Source organism: Geotrypetes seraphini, chromosome 3, assembly GCF_902459505.1.
Source record: "Geotrypetes seraphini chromosome 3, aGeoSer1.1, whole genome shotgun sequence".
NCBI lineage: Eukaryota > Metazoa > Chordata > Amphibia > Gymnophiona > Dermophiidae > Geotrypetes > Geotrypetes seraphini.
This window is the reverse complement of record NC_047086.1, coordinates 2189108-2207369: the sequence shown is the minus strand read 5'-3', so window position 1 is coordinate 2207369 and position 18262 is coordinate 2189108. Positions and strand designations below refer to the sequence as shown.

General features: G+C 47.8%; 1 protein-coding gene across 3 annotated transcripts in view; it reads right to left on the bottom strand.

Moving 5' to 3' along the window:
* Positions 1-18262, bottom strand: part of HDAC2 (histone deacetylase 2) — a 345065-nt gene that overhangs the window by 164810 nt on the left and 161993 nt on the right. For all 3 annotated transcript variants that reach the window (XM_033936641.1, XM_033936642.1, XM_033936643.1), the window contains one exon: positions 5760-5901. In XM_033936641.1, the coding sequence (XP_033792532.1) occupies positions 5760-5901 (142 nt within the window). The remainder of the gene's footprint in view (positions 1-5759; positions 5902-18262) is intronic.

Here is an 18262-nt window from a genome sequence, read left to right as displayed (position 1 = left end):
AGGGTGTCATCTGTGAGTGTATATTTAGCATTTTACAGAGACATAGTAACATAGTAGATAACGGCAGATAAAGATCCGAATGGTCCATCCAGTCTGCCCAACCTGATTCAATTTAATTTTTTTTTTCCTTCTTCTTAGCTATTTCTGGGCAAGAATCCAAAGCTCTCCCCGGTACTGTTCTTAGGTTCCAACTACTGAAGTCTCCGTCAAAGCTCACTCCAGCCCATCTACACCCTCCCCAGCCCATCCTCAACCAAAAGGCCATATACAGACACAGACCGTACTGGCCTTAGTTCTTCAATATTTACTATTATTTTCTGATTCTAGATCCTCTGTGTTTATCTCACGCTTTTTAAACTCTGTAACCATTTTCAACCTCCACCACCTCTCTCGGGAGCGCATTCCAGGCATCCACCACCCTCTCTGTAAAGAAGAATTTCATTACATGTTTCCATGTAAGTCTCAGGGGATATAGAAAAAGATCACCATAATGAGAGTGCATTCAGGCATTTTTTAAACATGTAGTAAGTAGGTAACTAAAATGGTAGGGAGAATAAGATGAACACTCAGCTTCCTTTGCAGAGAAGTGTGTAGTCTTACAGGACCAATCATTTATACGTTAAGTTGACGGGCAATGTTAAACCTTCCTACACTCAATAATCCCAGACCCCCTTGATCTTTAGGCAAAAACGAGTGTGCTCAAGGAAATACGAGAATGTATCCCTCCTCACAAGTACCCCATCAATGATTTATTTAATGAGGCTAGATGCTTTTGCTGTAGGAATAAAGGAAGTATCTGAAGTACGTAGAGCCACTGAGGTACCACCATCAGATTGTATAAAGCAATTTTACCTGTCAATGACAGAGGATAGGCATGCCAAGCGTGCAATTTTTGTATTGTGTTAATCAGCAGAGGGGACACATTCAACTTGGGATAAGTTCCTTAAGTGTGTGTCAGCCCACCAGAGGAAAGGGGCTTATCTATTGGTCTCAAATCCAAAATTTCCAAGGCTCTAAACAATGATCTCTGGGGATTTGCCAGCCAGAGCCCCAGGTAGATAGTGTTGGAAGTGGCAAAGGGAAAGGGTGGAGGGAGACAGATGAGGTGTTGGAGGAAAGAGGGGACAGCGTATGCTGGATGGAGGGGGCAAGACAGTAGAAACATAGAAAAAGACGGCAGAAAAGGGCTATAGCCCACCAAGTCTGCCCATTCCAATTATCCGCCCCCCAGAGTTTACTCCCCTAGAGATCCCACGTGAATATCCCATTTCCTCTTAAAATCAGTCACGCTGCTGGCTTTAATCACCTGCGATGGGAGTCTATTCCAATGATACACCACTCTCTCGGTGAAGAAATACTTTCTGGAGTCGCTATGAAATTTCCCTCCCCTGATTTTCATCGGATGCCCTCTGGTGTTTGAGGGTCCCTTGTGACTGAAGAGATCATCTTCCGACTCGATGCGTCCCGTGATGTACTTATACGTTTCAATCATGTCTCCCCGTTCTCTTCTTTCCTCAAGTGAGTACAGCCGCAATTTTTTTAGTCTTACTTCATACGTGAGATCCTTGAGCCCCAAGACCATCCTTGTCGCCATTTGTTGAACCGACTCGATTCTTAGTATGTCTTTACGGTAGTGTGGTCTCCAGAACTGAACACAGTACTCCAAGTGAGGCCTCACCATGGATCTGTATAACGGCATCATTACTTCAGGTCTCCTGCTGACAAAACCTCTGCGGATGCAACCCATCATCTGTCTTGCCCTGGAGGAAGCCTTTTCCACTTGATTGGCAGCCTTCATATCCTCACTAATAATCACCCCTAGATCGCGTTCTACAGTGGTCTTAACCAATGTTTCTCCATTCAGTACATAAGTTCTACGCGGATTACTCTTGCCCAGGTGCATTATCTTGCATTTTTTAGCATTGAAGCCTAGCTGCCAAGTAGTTGACCATCTTTCCAGCAGTAGTAGGTCATGTGTCATATTGTCAGGTAATACGCTTTTGCCTACTATGTTGCAAAGTTTGGCGTCGTCAGCAAACAGTGCAACCCTTCCTTTAAGTCCTTGCGTTATATCTCTTATGAATAAATTAAATAGAATCGGGCCCAGGACTGAGCCCTTGGGCACCCCACTGATCACGTCCGACGCCTTGGATGGGGTACCGTTCACCACCACCCTTTGAAGTCTACCGCTCAGCCAATCCCCAACCCAGGTAGTTAGAGTGTCTCCCAACCCTATCGTTTTCAACTTGTTCAATAGCCTTCTGTGTGGGACGCTATCAAATGCTTTACTGAAATCCAAATATACCACGTCCAGTGATTCTCCGGCATCCAGTTGTCTAGTAACCCAGTCAAAAAAGCTAATCAGATTAGATTGGCATGATCTACCCTGGGTGAACCCATGTTGGTGGGGGTCACGTAGGTTATCCTCGTTTAAGATTGTGTCAAGATTCTGTTTAATCAGAGTTTCCATGAGTTTACAGTAGATACTGGTTAGAAGAGTGAAAATAAAGAGAGAAAGAGAACATGCTGGAAGGGGTGAGAGGAAAGAGCAAACCCCTCCCAAAAAAACGGAGAACAGGATGAGGAAGATGGAAAGCTGTAAATAGAAGAAGATAGAGATGCAGAAAAATAAATGGAGGAAAACTGAAAAGAAAACGTTAAAGTCAGAGATGGATGTAGGAGAGGAAGTGAAGGAAAGAAAAGGCAGATAGAGTGAAGACCCTGAAAGAAAATTAAGAAAAGACAGAAGAAAGCAGAAACTGGGATAAACATGAATAAAATAGGCAGACAACAAAAGTGGAAAAAATAATTTTATTTTTTATTTTATTTATTTATTTCTATCCCATCCTCCCAGTAGCTCAGAACAGGTTACAAGCCAACATTCACACTGGAAAACATTTTGGACAGTACAAGACTATACAGCAACTTAAAGTACATTTTGGACAGTTTATTTTTTATTTCATGAACAGAAAAAAGCAGTTTTACTGTAAATTTACACGGCTTTCTTTTTATTTTCCAAAGTGTAGAGTGTTGTTTCTCTTTCTCTGCTGTTGAACTGCAAATGGCTTCTTGAGGTTTAATTATGATTTTGGTTTGTGGTTGTTTGTAGTTTCATTTTCTTATGTAGGGGCCTTGTTGTGATATATGCATCACAGATATTTGTATTATGTTTAGTGACTTAGGAGATGCTGATGGGGAGGGAAGGTGAGCAGTCTTTATAGATTGGGTTATTTTATTTATTTATTTATTTAGATTTTTATCCCGTTCTTCCAGAAGCTCAGAACAGGTTACAATTTGACATTCACAATAATTTTAAGAACAGAATAGTCATGACAACAATTAGGTTACATTTAGACAATTACAGAACTATTTGAGAGTCCAGCCTAGTCATAGCAAAAAATAATTGGAGATGAAACAGGAAACTGTTCAATTGAGGCCCTGTTGTTGGAAGAGGAGTCTAGTAACCTTATCTGTGTGGGTAGCTGGTTCCATAGCTGAGGAAGGAAATGGCTGTAGGAGTGCCATGCTCATCCGGAGGGATCTTCCTGCGGGAATGCTGAGTCTTTGTTCTGCTTTGAAGCGGAGGGGGTGGTTAGGGGTGTATGGGCGGAGCTTGGATGCTATGTAGGGCAGGGTTTTTTTGGTGGAACTTCTTGTGGGTCATAACCAGGGCTTGAAGATGCAGCGCTTTTTGACTGGTAACCAGTGGGATGCACAGAGCGCTGGAGTAATGGGGTCACAGAAGCTGAGGTTGTATAGGAGCCAAATTGCTGAATTCTGGACTTTTTCAAGGCATTTTAGGTCTCTTGCAGTGAAACTCCATTGAATAGGGAGTTTCAGTAGTCTAGCCTAGAGAGTATGAAGGCATAGAGCAGCTGGGCTAAGTCTGTTTCTGGGAGGAAGGGTTTGATCCTTCCAGTTGGTTTAGGTAGTAAAAATATGTGGAAACTACCTGTGAGACATGGGCAGAGGACAGGTGGCCATCCAGTATTATTCCGAGACTTCGTACCTGGTCTTTTGCCAAATTTCTAAACTCTAGTTTATATTCAAGTCAACATTTTCCCCCCTATTGGAGGGAAAGAAGGATACTTTGGTTTATATTTGGATTGGTTTATATTCGAGTAAATACAGTACATGGTATAAATACACAGGAAGAGAGTCTCTTTCAATTGAAAGGAGGTTCTGGAATGAGAGGGCAAAGGATGAAGATGAAAAGGGAACAGACCTGGAAATAACCCAATGATATACTTCAAGAAAAGGGTGATAAATTTGTGGAATGGTCTCCCTGTGGAAATGGAGATAAAAACTGTATCTGAGTTTAAAAAAGCTTGGGACAAGTACATAAAACTACTCTATGTTTGTTCCCAAGGTAGTAGATAATTAACTGACTTGCCCAAGGTCACAAGGAGCGGCAGTGGGCCTTGAACATCGTCTTCCCTGGTTCTCAACCCACTACTCTCCCTACTGAACCACACTTCCACTCCAAAATTCCAAGCAAACACTTAGAAACAAGCCTATCAAGTAGTCAAGCAGGTTTTGTAGACCCTGAAAGGTGCTATGTGAGGATTACACCCCCCCTGCTGAAAACCTATATAGTGAAATATAGGTATAAAGAATATACAGCTATTTCAGCTAAGACTTGTTATGGTAGAAAGTTTGCACTCTGTGCTAGAAAAAATCCTTGCTTGACGATAAAGGGTTTTTATGACGTTAGAACCTTATGATTTATGATGTGTGTAATGTATCTTTTGTCCACTGACCATATGACCTATGGCTGAATCTTGTGATATATGTAATCATTACCAATAATTTTGCCTCCAACTTCTCAATAAAAGGAATCAGTGCGGTATGCCTCGGGGAGTCATTTCTTGATGATGCTGCTGCTTTAAACATCAGATGGAAATCTCAGTTACTGTATATTATAGGATTCTAGTTGTGTGTGCGCCTGGTGTGTTTCTCCTCTCTCTCTTAGCAATTCAGTGAGAATTTCCCTACTAAGAACAGGGTGGGAGGGGTGACTTCCTGGGTAAGTGATATTCACTCTCCAACAGTTTATAAAAGCACCATTCTGGATAAAAGCTTTATAAAATTACCCCATTAATCTAAAAATAAAATATAGGGAATAAAGTGTTCAGCAATAAGTCATAGGATCAGGGCAGGATTAACCAATAGGCCAAGTAGGCACGTGCCTAGGGCCTGAAATGGTCAGGGGGGCCTGATGAAGGAGGGCATCAACAATGTTTTTTCTAAACAGCGATGGGCCCCTCCAGCATCGATCGGCAATGCGGCCCCCCTCATTGACGGAAAGTAAGACAAGCAAGCAACGCGGGTAAGAAAGGCAACGGGAACTGTAATTGTGCAAGCGGTGCTGCTTGCCCAAAGCTTCCCTCTGACGCAGCTTCCTGTTTCCGCCTGGGCGCATGGTGGGGTGGGTTGGGGCGGGGGGCCCAGTGTACTTGTGTGCCTAGGGGCCCTCAACGAATTAATCCTGCCCTGCTTAGGATACTGCAATACTGTATGCTAAACAAGATATCTCTAGCAGTATTTCTCAGGCTGGTCCTGGAATACTCGATTGCCAGTCAAGTTTTCAGGATATCCATAATGAGTGTGCATGAAAGAAATAAATTTTCATGTAATGGAGGCAATGTATGCATCTCTAACTAGTCAAGGTGCTCCTCCAGCACCGATTTGGGAAACACTGATCTACAGCAAGAAGTATTTTCAAAATAAGGGACTGAAGATGTTGTCGTTGGACTTACCCGCAGGTCTCCTGTGCCAGGGAAATACTCCCCATACTTGTGGAACGAAACAGTCATTACTCTGTCAGTTGTATAAAAAGCTTCTTCAACACCATCACCATGGTGGATATCGATGTCAATATAGAGCACTCGCTGGTGGTACCTGAAAGAGGAAATAAAAGAGTACATTACATTACATAAGAGATTTCTATTCCGCCATTACCTTGCAGTTCAAGGCGGATTAAAAAAGAGATAAAAAACGGAGGGTTACAATGGAAGAACATTTGTCCTTTCTAGAGAGGTAAGGAGTAACATAGAAACATAGAGTATGACGACAGAAAACGGCCGACGGCCCAACAAGTCTGCCCACTCGAATAACCCACCCCCCTAAGCACTTCCTTGAAGTGAACCCACATGTTTATCCCATTTATTCTTAAAATCAAGCACATTGCTGGCCTCTACTACCTGAAGTGGAAGATTATTCCAATGATCAACCACCCTTTCAGTGAAGAAATACTTCCTAATGTCCCCATGAAATCTCCCACCCCTGATTTTTAGCGGATGCCCTCTTGTCGCCGTAGGTCCTGTAAGGAAAAAGATGTCTTCTTCCATCTCCATACGGCCAGTAACATATTTGAACGCCTCTATCATGTCTCCCCTCTCTCTGTGTTCCTCAAGAGAGTATAACTGCAACCTACCTAGACGTTCTTCATATGGGAGATCTCGAGTCCTGAGACCATCCTAGTGGCCAGTTTCTGAACCGACTCTATTCTCAGCACATCCTTTCGATAATGTGGCCTCCAAAATTGAACACAGTAATCCAGATGCGGTTTCACCATGGACCTATAAAGCAGCATCACCACTTCGGGCTTTCAGCTGACGAAACTTCTCCAGATGCAACCCAGCATTTGTCTAGCCTTGGATGAAGCTTTCTCCACTTGATTGGCAGCCTTCATATCTTCACTAATGATAACTCCTGTTCTGTAACAGTTCTAGTTAAGATCTCACCCTTCATAGTGTAGGTTCTGCAAGGATTTCTGCTACCAAGGTGCATAACTTTACCCTTCTTGGCATTAAAGCTCAGCTGCCAAATAGTAGACCATTTTCCAGTAAAAGTAGGTCCTGTGTCATACTGTCGGGTACGGTACCTCCACCCATTACATTGCATAATTTAGCATCATTGGCAAATAATGCAATTTTACTCTGAAGTTCCTGAGGCAGATCCCGTACAAAGATATTAAATAGGATTGGACCCAGGACCAAGCCCTGAGGTACTCCACTTAACACCTCCGACGTTTCGAGGGAGTACCATTTACCACCACCCTTTGAAGTCTGCCACTGAGCCAGTCTTTAACCCATGCAGTTAATGTTTCTCCTAGTCCCAGCGAGCTCATCTTGTTCAATAATCTATGGTGTGGGACACTATCAAAAGCTTTACTGAAGTCCAGATACACCACATCCAGGGACTTACCCTTATCTAGTTTTTTTGTTACCCAGTCAAAGAAGCTGATTAGATTGGATTGGCAGGACCTTCCCTTTGTAAATCCATGCTAAACTAAACTAAACTAAACCTTAAGTTTGATCTAGTGTGTCCCTTATTTCCCCGTTTGAGTTATTTTGTCCCTTTCGAGTTAGTTTATCTCCTGCAGTACTGTCTGCAACGAAAGTACTTACCTCAGAATTAGTAGTGGAGTGATTACTTACCATACCGGGATGATTACTTACCACACCAGGATGAGAGTGGGTACCCTCCCCCAACTCACCTAGTTTAAAGCCCTTTGGAGCAGGCGAGCCAGTCGTCTACCGAAGACATTCTTCCCTCTTCTGGTGAGGTGGAGCCCGTCTGGTCCCTGTAGTCCTTGAATTGCCTTTCAATGGTCCAGGAAACCGAAGTTCATCTCTCTGCACCATCCGTGTAGCCACTCGTTTGTCTTCTGGATATGATCTTCCCTGGCTCTACCCTTGCCTTTCACTGGAAGGATGGAAGAGAAGACCACCTGCGCTTCCATCCGCTTCAGCTTCTCACCCAGGGCTCCAAAGTCTTCGGGTATCTTCTCCAGGGTGTTCCTGGCGGTGTCGTTCATCCCGACATGGATGAGAAGCATAGTTTAGTGGTCTTGGGGCTTGATCAGTCTTCCTAAGCTGGTGGTCACTTCCTGGCTCCTGGCAGACAACAAACCTCTCTTGATTGTAAATCTGGTCTACATATTGGTCCCTCGGTGCCTCGCCCGAGGCCTGCCCGAGGGTGAAGAGCCTCGGGAGGACCTCGAGGAAGAAGAGGAGGAAATCCGACGCACCCTGCGCACCTTGTCAAGGGGCCGTACGCTTCGCTCAGGCGGGGCCCCCGAGGTCGAAGTCGAGGGCAAGGTCGGGGTCGAGGCCGGTGCCGCCCCAGTGCCCGAGGGAGTTGAGGCTGAGGCCGCCGAGGGCGGAGCCATTGAGGTCGAAGCAGCTGAGGTCGCGGCTTGCGGCAATTGCTCGAGGGCCCCGGAGAGCTCCGAGGCAATCAGGGCGCGCAACAGATCCTGGAACGCCGGGATCCCTACCATGGTTGGTAGGTCCGAGGCCGGGGGATGCTCCCTGGAGGGCGACCTCGGTCTCGAGTATTCCCTCGGGGCATGAGTGGCCGTAGTCTTTGGCGGGGCCGAGGACGACCCACCCGCCGTTGAGGAGCCCGAGGATGGCTTCTTAGTCGACCCTGGAGTCGAGGAAGGAAGAGAGGACTTACCCGAGGCAGGCTTGAGCGAGGGTGCAGGCTTCGAAGAAGGCGAGGGTCGAGGCGAGGCCGAGGGAACCGAGGCCGACGTCGAGGCCGGGGCCGAGGCCGACATCGAGGCCTTCCCCGGCACGGAGTCGACCGAGAAAAGCTCCGCCATCCTGGCACGGCATCGGCGGAGCGCTCTGGCCTGAAAGGTGGAGCACCGATCACAAGAGTCAGTCGGATGCTCGGGCCCCAAGCAGAGCAGGCACCACCGGTGCGGGTCTGTGATCGAAAGTAACCGCTCACACCGGGTGCACTTTTTGAAACCCGTCACAGGACGGGACATGAAACCCGAACAGGCCGGATGCTGCGACCGCGGCTCACGGGAGCCCCCGGAGCCGCTTGAAGAAAAAATATCGGGTGTCGTTTAAGTTTTTTTTTTTAGAACTAAAAAAGAAGAAAGAAAAGACAAATTAAATCACAGCGACCGACGAAAAAACAACCGGACGCGGCGACAGAAGGCAAATTTCACAGAGCTCAATTTCCACAGGGCTTCTGGTCCGCGGAAAAAACTGAACTGAGGACCACGAGGTGGGATGCGCCCTCTAGTGGGCGAGAAGGCATGCACATGCGTGGTGCAGTGTAGCAAACTTGAAACTTCAATCAAGTTTGCTTGAAAAGCTGTCCGCACGAGGGCTCCGTAGATGACGTCACCCACATGTGAGAATATGCTGCCTGCTTGTCCTGGGATAAATATATATATATATATATATATATATATATCTCAATTTGAAGAAGCAGAAACAGACTGAAACAGTAGGTAGGCACAGGAAGGACAGAGTGGGAGTCTAGAATGCGTCACCTATCTACTGAAAAAGAGCTTATCTGGGTAAGTACATAATCTCTTTTTCCAGTGCAATAGGTGAGACATTCTAGACCAGGGATAGGCAATTCCGGTCCTCGAGAGCCACAGGCAGGTCAGGTTTTTAGGATATCCATAATAAATATGCATGAGATAATTTGCATTTCAAGGAGGCAGTGCATACAAATCCAACTCATATATATTCAATGTGGATATCCTGAAAACCTGACCTGCCTGTGGCTCTCAAGGACTGGAATTGCCTAGCCCTGTTCTAGACAGATGGAACATACAAAAGCAGTCCCCAAAAAGCTATGGAGGGCTTGCTGAGCCAGCCCATAAGACCGAGAACCCAAAGACAGAGTCCTGTTTTGCTGCCACATCCACTCTGTAAAGCTTGGCAAACGTGTAAAGAGGACCACATTGCTGCCCTGCAGATCTCCGCAGGGAAGACAGCTCTAGCTTCAGCCAACGAAGAAGCCACACTCCTGGTAGAATGCACCTTGAGAGAAATGGGAGACTGTTTCCCAGAAAGAATATAGGCTGACGAAATGGCCCTACAGATCCACCTGGAAATCGTGGCCTTGGAAGCAGGAGTGCCCTGCTTAATAGAATGAGCCAGCACAAACAGATGGTCATTCTGCACACATCAAGTTTCCTCAAAAAGCAATCTTGTGTCCTGAAACCAATAGGCTGACAAACAGGCAAACACACTTCCTGATTAACATGGAAAGCCAAAATCACCTTCAGCAGGAAAGAAGAACTGTACATAGGGAAATTCCAGTCTCCGAGATGCGAAGGAACAGTTCCCCACAAGAAAGAGCCTGGAGTTCTGAGACTCGCCATGCTGAGAAAATAATGACTAGAAACACGGTCTTGAGAGTCAAGTCCAAGAAGGAAGAATCCTAAAAGGGTTCAAAGGGAGCCTTGGTGAGGCTAGACAGCACCAGGTTGAGGTGTCTCAGGAAGAAAATGGCTGAAGAGCCCCTTTCTTAGATCTAGCGACATGAAGAGGAGATGGAATGATGATCCCGGGCACTAAAACAGAAGAGCCCACCTTCCTGGACCCAAAGAGAAATTACAGAGGCCTTTATCAAGACCAGCCTAAAGAAAGGCAAGAATCACCGAGATCAGAGCCGAATAAAAGTCCACAATGTCCTGAGCACACCAATATTGGAAAGACTTCAACGCGTAAGCAGAAATTGCAGACCAGTGCTTCTCAACACATGGTGCATGTACCCTTGGGTGTACGCGGGTCGCCTGTTGGGGGTATGCGGCCTGGCTGCCGCCAGGGATCCCTTCCTGCCTCCCGCTGAGGAACCATGCCTGCCCCCTGTTGAAGCCGCTGGGGTTCCTTCCCTGCCTCCCTGTCTGCCCGCTGCATCATTTCCCACCCCTGAAGCCGACCCTGCAACCAAGCCAGAGCCGATATGTTCCATTGCCACCCCAGCAGCAACTCCGTGAAGGGACGGGCCATGACGGCGCATGCAGTGACTCGCATGCGGTCGGCTCACAAGCCTTCCCCCCGTCAATTCTGAGAGAAGATTTTGGGCCAGCCAATCACTGACTGGCTGGCCTAGAACATTCTCTCCGAGCAAAGATAGAGGGAGCTACAGCTATTAGTACTACAACCAAAGTTTGGTCTCAGTCTCCATCTGCTGGTCAAAGTGAGCTATTACTCATCCATGAAGCTATACCGGTCTAGAGAGATGATAAAGAACAGTGGTTCTCAACCCTGTCCTGGAGGACCATCAGGCCAGTCAGGTTTTTGGGATAGGCCTAATGAATATGCATGGAGCAGATTTGCATGCCTGTCACCTCCATTATATGCAAATCTCTCTCATGTATATTCATTAGAGCTATCCCCAAAACCCGACTGGCCTAGGGTTGGGAACCACTGCATTATAACATCAGGAACATTCTTCCTGTTTGTCCACTTAGCGCAGGGGTGTCCAATGTCGGTCCTCGAGGGCCGCAATCCAGTCGGGTTTTCAGGATTTCCCCAATGAATATGCATGAGATCTATTAGCAAACAATGAAAGCAGTGCATGCAAATAGACCTCATGTATATTCATTGGGGAAATCCTGAAAATCCGACTGGACTGCGGCCCTCGAGGACCGACATTGGACACCCCTGATTTAGCACTAAGTCCAGTATAGCCCCATCCTGCGTGGTTTCCATTACTGACTGCAGGAGCAGTTCTCCTTGCAGGATCTCCCTAATACTAGAAGACTATGCAATAGGGCCTTCCCAGACAGTTGGGAGGAGGGACAAGTGACGGTGTCTCCGACTGAACGAGACAGAATTCACAAACTAATTCTTACCTGATCGCTATGCCGCACACTAAATGGAAGGATCCGTCTTCCCCTGCCCAGCGCTCTATTCTGCAGTTCGCCTCAATTTTGAGGTCCCAGGAAGGGTCCCGGAGGTGTGTCTGCTGCCTTCTTGGCTGGAGGAGAAGCCGAGGAGCTGGATTTAGAAACATCTCTGTTGCCTCCAGGAGTCATTACTCCACCGTGCCCTGCTCTCAACGCAGCAGTGCTGGGGAAGTCTTGTGAGGATTCTCATGTTAAGGAAACCCCGTTTTGAGGGGCACCAGCAGCAAGGAACATGGGAGAGCAGGCAGAGCTGGGAGTTGGAGTTTGTTCCCAGCTAACAAAACTGCCAGTGATAATTCTGGAGAACATATGGGAAGTTCTCCAGCAACCTAAACAGTAATGTTACCAAATCTTCTCAAGATACTTCTCAACTTGTAAGTACTGTTGCTTCTTTAGAAAAAAAAGTGAAAAGTATAAAAGAAGATTTTGCCTCAGATTTAAAGCAAATTAAAGAAAAGGTAGATAGTCTCCAAGATTTAACATCTGAAATTGTGAAAGAAATTGTCATTGAATAGAAAGATAGAACAACTGGAAAATTTTAACCGCAGATTGAACATCCGTTTTGTTAAATTTTCCTAAATCGCCATAATGTCTTCTCTGGATTTATTTAAAAAATATCTGAATGAAGTTTTGAAATTTCCTTTGGAAGCTTTTCCGCCATTAAATAAAATTTACTATGTGCCATCTAAAAAAGCAATAGCTGTAAATCCAGATATGGGACAAATTAATACAAAAGGTCAGGAAAATTTAAATATTACAGACTTGCTTGAAACAAGTATATCAGAAACAACTGAAAGAGCTACTTTATTGGTTTCTCTTGTATTTGAGCAAGATGTTAACAATATATTCAAATTGTATTATCAGAATTCACAAGTTTGGATGTTTCCGGACTTAACCCGTCAAACACAAGAAAGAAGAAAACTATTTCTTGCAATAAGACCCAAGGCATTGAGTATTGGTGCCTCATTCCTTTTGGCATACAAATGCAAGTGTATGATTAAGTGCTTGGGAGTGAAATACACTTATAGGACAGAATACGGTATTGGGGTTCAAGAAGGGATTAGACAATTTCCTGAAGGAAAAGGGGATAGAAGGGTATGGATAGAGGATTACTATACAGGTCCTGGACCTGATGGGTCACCGTGTGAGCGGACTGCTGGGCATGATGGATCTCTGGTCTGACAGAGGCACTGCTTATGCTTATGTTCTTACATCTTCTATGCACCAGAAGAACTGAGAACATTCTTGGATGTGAAGAAGTTGGTGACATGAATATTTGAGAGAGATTAAGAACCGCTCTTATGGATATTGGGACCTTCCGTTAAGCCTTTTTCCTATTCTTTTGGGGTCTTAAATGTGACTCTCTTCTCTTTACCAAGATCTTCCTCCTTATTAATGGGGTCTAAGGAAGATAGTAATTTTCATGTTAATTGAAGATTTCCTCTATTACTTTGATTTTCTTTCTGAATTTCTCGTGCAAGAGTTTATCTTGTTTAATTTGTTAAATTTCAATAAAATAAAATTTTTTTAAAAAAGCAATAGGGCTATACCAGTCTACATCTGGCATATTAAAATCACCTATTAGTAATACTTTGAATGTCTTCCATCACATCTGTTCACTTCTTCCGTCTGTGGAGGCCTGTATATCACACCAATGTAAAAAGAGATTATATTCTAACCTTGATAATATCTTTTCCAGTGGATAGGTGTGTCATTCTGTAGAAGCAGGTTATCTCCCCATGGATGTGAGCCATATGAAAAAGGAATCCACTCCAGATATTTTCTGTGACCTTCCTACTAGAGAATGACATGGGGAAAAAAAATTGTCCTCGTCACCGCCCCATCCCCATGACAACCGTCCCTGTCACCAACCCATCCCCGCGACCGTCCCTGTCACCACACCACTGTCCCCCATCCCCACAGCATCCATACAAGCTATACTGTAATATTTAGCTTATTCCTTCCTTATAAATCAAAGTTCTGGCTGCTGAAATAGAGAAAGAGATTTTCAGCTGGCAGGGCTTTGTTTATAAATTTTTTTCAACACAACTAATATACTACTTTATCCTAAAGCAAAAACAAAGAAAAGAAATAAAAAGTTTTATATATACCTTTGTTGTCTGGTTTCTGCTTTCCTCATCTCCTCATTCAATTCCTTCCATCCACTATCTGCCTTCTCTCCTTGTCTTCCATTTGCTGTTATTGTGCCTCTCCCTCCCCCCTCCCCCCAATTGGTCTGGCACCCATATTCTTCCTTCCACTCCCCCCATAGTCTGGCATCTGTCTTCTTCCCTTCCAGCATCTTCTCCCCACTCTTTCTTCCCCATCTCCCTTCAGCTTCTTCTTCCTCATTTCCCTTCAGCATCTTCTTCCCCATTTCCCTTCAGCATCTTCTTCCCCATTTCCTGTCAGCGTCTTCTCCCCACTCTCTTCCCCATTCCCTTCAGCATATGTTCCTCTCCACCCCCGGGGCCCCTTCAGCATCTGTTCCCTTCCACCACCCTTCAGCGTCTGTTCCTTTCCACCACCACCCTTCCCTCTCATCAACCCCCTTCAGCGTCTGTTCCTTTCCACCACCCTTCAGCACTCCTCGTGTGGTCCGAGCATCTCCCTTCCCTCTTACCTTCGTGGCGCGTTTTACTTTACAGGGTAATTTGTTCAAGCCGCTGGAGCCTGCCTGAAGTGCGTCTGCGGGTGGTAGCTTCTCCTCTAATGCAACTTCTGGTTGCATCAGAGAAGAAGTTTCCGCCCGCAGATGCACACAACTTCAGAGGCAAGCCGGGGACGCAGAAAGGAAGAGGCAGGCAGGCAAACCGGGGTAGCGGCGAGAGATAGCTCTGCCCACCCCCAACACGTCACAGGTCACTTCGGCCCGGGCTCTCATTTAAGAGGAGGGGAGCCGGGACACGAGGTGAACTGCGGCGGCTTCTTTTAGCTTTTATTTGTTTTCTTTTTTGTCAGTTTCCAGGCGGGGAGGCGGAGGAGAGGCAAGCCGGGGACGCAGAAAGGAAGAGGCAGGCAGGCAAACCGGGGTAGCGGCGAGAGATAGCTCCGCCCACCCCCAACACATCACAGGTCACTTCGGCCCGGGCTCTCATTTAAGAGGAGGGGAGCCGGGACACGAGGTGAACTGCGGCGGCTTCTTTTAGCTTTTATTTGTTTTCTTTTTTGTCAGTTTCCAGGCGGGGAGGCGGAGGAGAGGCAAGCCGGGGACGCAGAAAGGAAGAGGCAGGCAGGCAAACCGGGGTAGCGGCGAGAGATAGCTCCGCCCACCCCCAACACGTCACAGGTCACTTCGGCCCGGGCTCTCATTTAAGAGGAGGGGAGCCGGGACACGAGGTGAACTGCGGCGGCTTCTTTTAGCTTTTATTTGTTTTCTTTTTTGTCAGTTTCCAGGCGGGGAGGCGGAGGAGAGGCAAGCCGGGGACGCAGAAAGGAAGAGGCAGGCAGGCAAACCGGGGTAGCGGCGAGAGATAGCTCCGCCCACCCCCAACACATCACAGGTCACTTCGGCCCGGGCTGCCAGCGCCTTTGCGAAGGAGCCTTGAGAAGGAGACCAGGCATCCCAGCATCATACCTAATTTTCTAACTTTAACTGTATAAAAAAAAAAAAAAAACAACAAAAAAATTTATTCTTCTCTCATAATCTCTCTCATACTCTTACTATCTCTTATACTCATACATACATTTACTCTCTCTCATTTACTCTCTCCCTTTTGTTATGGCAGGGCGGACGAGGAGTGTGAAAACTACATGCAAGGTTGACATCCCCTGCACTGAAGAGATGAACTCAGCCTACACACAGACAGAGGAAAACACAGCCCCGGGAAAGGACGTCTCCACGCAGACCGAGGCCATCCCACAGCAGTACATCACGGTCTCTACACAGACGGAGGAGGTCGGTCAGTGGGATGAAAACATCATGCAGGAACTTAGAAGCCTTAGGGAGGAGGTGAAACGTCTGAGAGGCATTAGAGAGGATGAGGCCTATATCGATGGGATAGTGCAGGAACTATCCCAAATCACAGAGCGGGCCCGTGACAGTTCACCCATGATGACTCCAGGGCCGCAGACAAAGAAACCAACTATTGCAGTTCAGGAGATGGATGGAGACACTGACTCCTGGCAGTTAGTGACCTCCTCCACAGGTAAACGTAGGAGACACCCCCCCCCCCCCCCCCCCATTTACAATCTCGTCACCTTCTCACTCTTTCTCTCACCAGGGCAGCTCCACACCGACTCCACAGCTGAGCCTGAAGAACAGATTCCAGGTCTTGCAGGAAGAGACTACCGACGTGGACCAAGATCAACACATTTCTCCATCTCCGGGGACGATGGATCGACACCCCCAAAAGAAGCGTAGAGTGATAGTCATTGGGGATTCCATGTTGAGGGGCACCGAGGGACCAATATGCAGACCGGATGTGCAGTCGAGGGAGGTCTGCTGTCTACCTGGAGCCAGGATACGAGATGTGACCACCTGTCTTGATAGACTTCTCAGGCCCCAGGACCACTTCCCCATGCTGCTCATCCACGTCGGGACGAACGACACTGCCAAGAACAACCTGGAGGACATAGCTAGAGATTTTGGAGCTCTGGGAAGGAGGCTGAAGCAGACAGGTGCACAGGTAGTATTCTCTTCAATTCTTCCTGTTAGGGGCAGAGGAAAGGACAGGGACGAACATATCCTGAAGACGAATGAGTGGCTACAACGATGGTGCCTGGAAATGAACTTCGGATTCCTGAATCACGGAGAAGCACTACAGGGACTACAGGGACCAGACGGACTCCACCTGACCAACAGAGGTAAGAATGTCTTCGGACGCAGACTAGCCCACCTACTTCGAAGGGCTTTAAACTAGGTAAGTCGGGGGTTGGTACCCACTTTTACACCAGAGCAGTAAGTAACAATCCTGATGGGACGAATCAAAACTCCACTTCTAAGTCTGAGGTAAGTACCCTTATTGCAAAAGAATCGCTAGGTTACACTTTAATTCAAATGGGTAGCTCACTACAGGAGATTAGTAAACAGAAAGAGTGGAGAGCTATGTATGTTAACGCACACAGCCTAGGGAATAAATTTCTAGAACTAGAAACAGAAATAGTTAATGCAGACCTAGACGTAGTAGCAATATCCGAAACATGGTTCAAAGACTCTCATGGGTGGGATATAACTGGGATTCGGAAGGTTCGCCCCCCACATTTCGCCCCCAGCAATTCGCCCCTCACATTTCGCCCCCCACATTTCGCCCCCAGACACATTTCGCCCCCACACATTTCGCCCCCCGGATGTTTCGCCCCCACACATTTCGCCCCCACATTTCGCCCCCACACATTTCGCCCTCGTCTCGGAGCGCAAATCCTTACCTCGGAGCGCAAATCAGTCCAGCTACTGTTGTGAGCGCGAGAGAAGCCAAGGGGGATCGAGGCTTGGCCAAAGCGAGACAGCGTCCCGCGAGAGCTGTGCGCGAGCGAAGCCAAGGGGGGGAGGGAGTTGTGAGCGCGAGAGAAGCCAAGGGGGATCGAGGCTTGGCCAAAGCGAGACAGCGTCCCGCGAGAGCTGTGCGCGAGCGAAGCCAAGGGGGGGAGGGAGTCGAAGGCCAGAGCGAGACAGCGGAAAGGGATGAAGGGGGATCGGGGCTTGGGCCAGAGCGAGACAGCGGAAAGGGAACATAAGCTGTGCGCGAGTGAAGCCAAGGGGGGGGTAGGGAGTCGAAGCCTGGGGATGAAGGGGGATCGGGGCTTGGGCCGAAAGGGAACATGAGCTGTGCGCGAGCGAAGCCAAGGGGGGGTAGGGAGTCGAAGCCTGGGGATGAAGGGGGATCGGGCCCAAGGCCAGAGCGAGACAGCGGAAAGGGATGAAGGGGGATCGGGGCTTGGGCCGAAAGGGAACATGAGCTGTGCGCGAGCAAAGCCAAGGGGGGGTAGGGAGTCGAAGCCTGGGGATGAAGGGGGATCGGGGCTTGGGCCGAAAGGGAACATGAGCTGTGCGCGAGCGAAGCCAAGGGGGGGTAGGGAGTCGAAGCCTGGGGATGAAGGGGGATCGGGCCCAAGGCCAGAGCGAGACAGCGGAAAGGGATGAAGGGGGATCGGGGCTTGGGCCGAAAGGGAACATGAGCTGTGCGCGAGCGAAGCCAAGGGGGGGGTAGGGAGTCGAAGTCTGGGGATGAAGGGGGATCGGGCCCAAGGCCAGAGCGAGACAGCGGAAAGGGATGAAGGGGGATCGGGGCTTGGGCCGAAAGGGAACATGAGCTGTGCGCGAGCGAAGCCAAGGGGGGGTAGGGAGTCGAAGCCTGGGGATGAAGGGGGATCGGGGCTTGGGCCGAAAGGGAACATGAGCTGTGCGCGAGCGAAGCCAAGGGGGGGTAGGGAGTCGAAGTCTGGGGATGAAGGGAGATCGGGCCCAAGGCCAGAGCGAGACAGCGGAAAGGGATGAAGGGGGATCGGGGCTTGGGCCGAAAGGGAACATGAGCTGTGCGCGAGCGAAGCCAAGGGGGGGTAGGGAGTCGAAGCCTGGGGATGAAGGGGGATCGGGCCCAAGGCCAGAGCGAGACAGCGGAAAGGGATGAAGGGGGATCGGGGCTT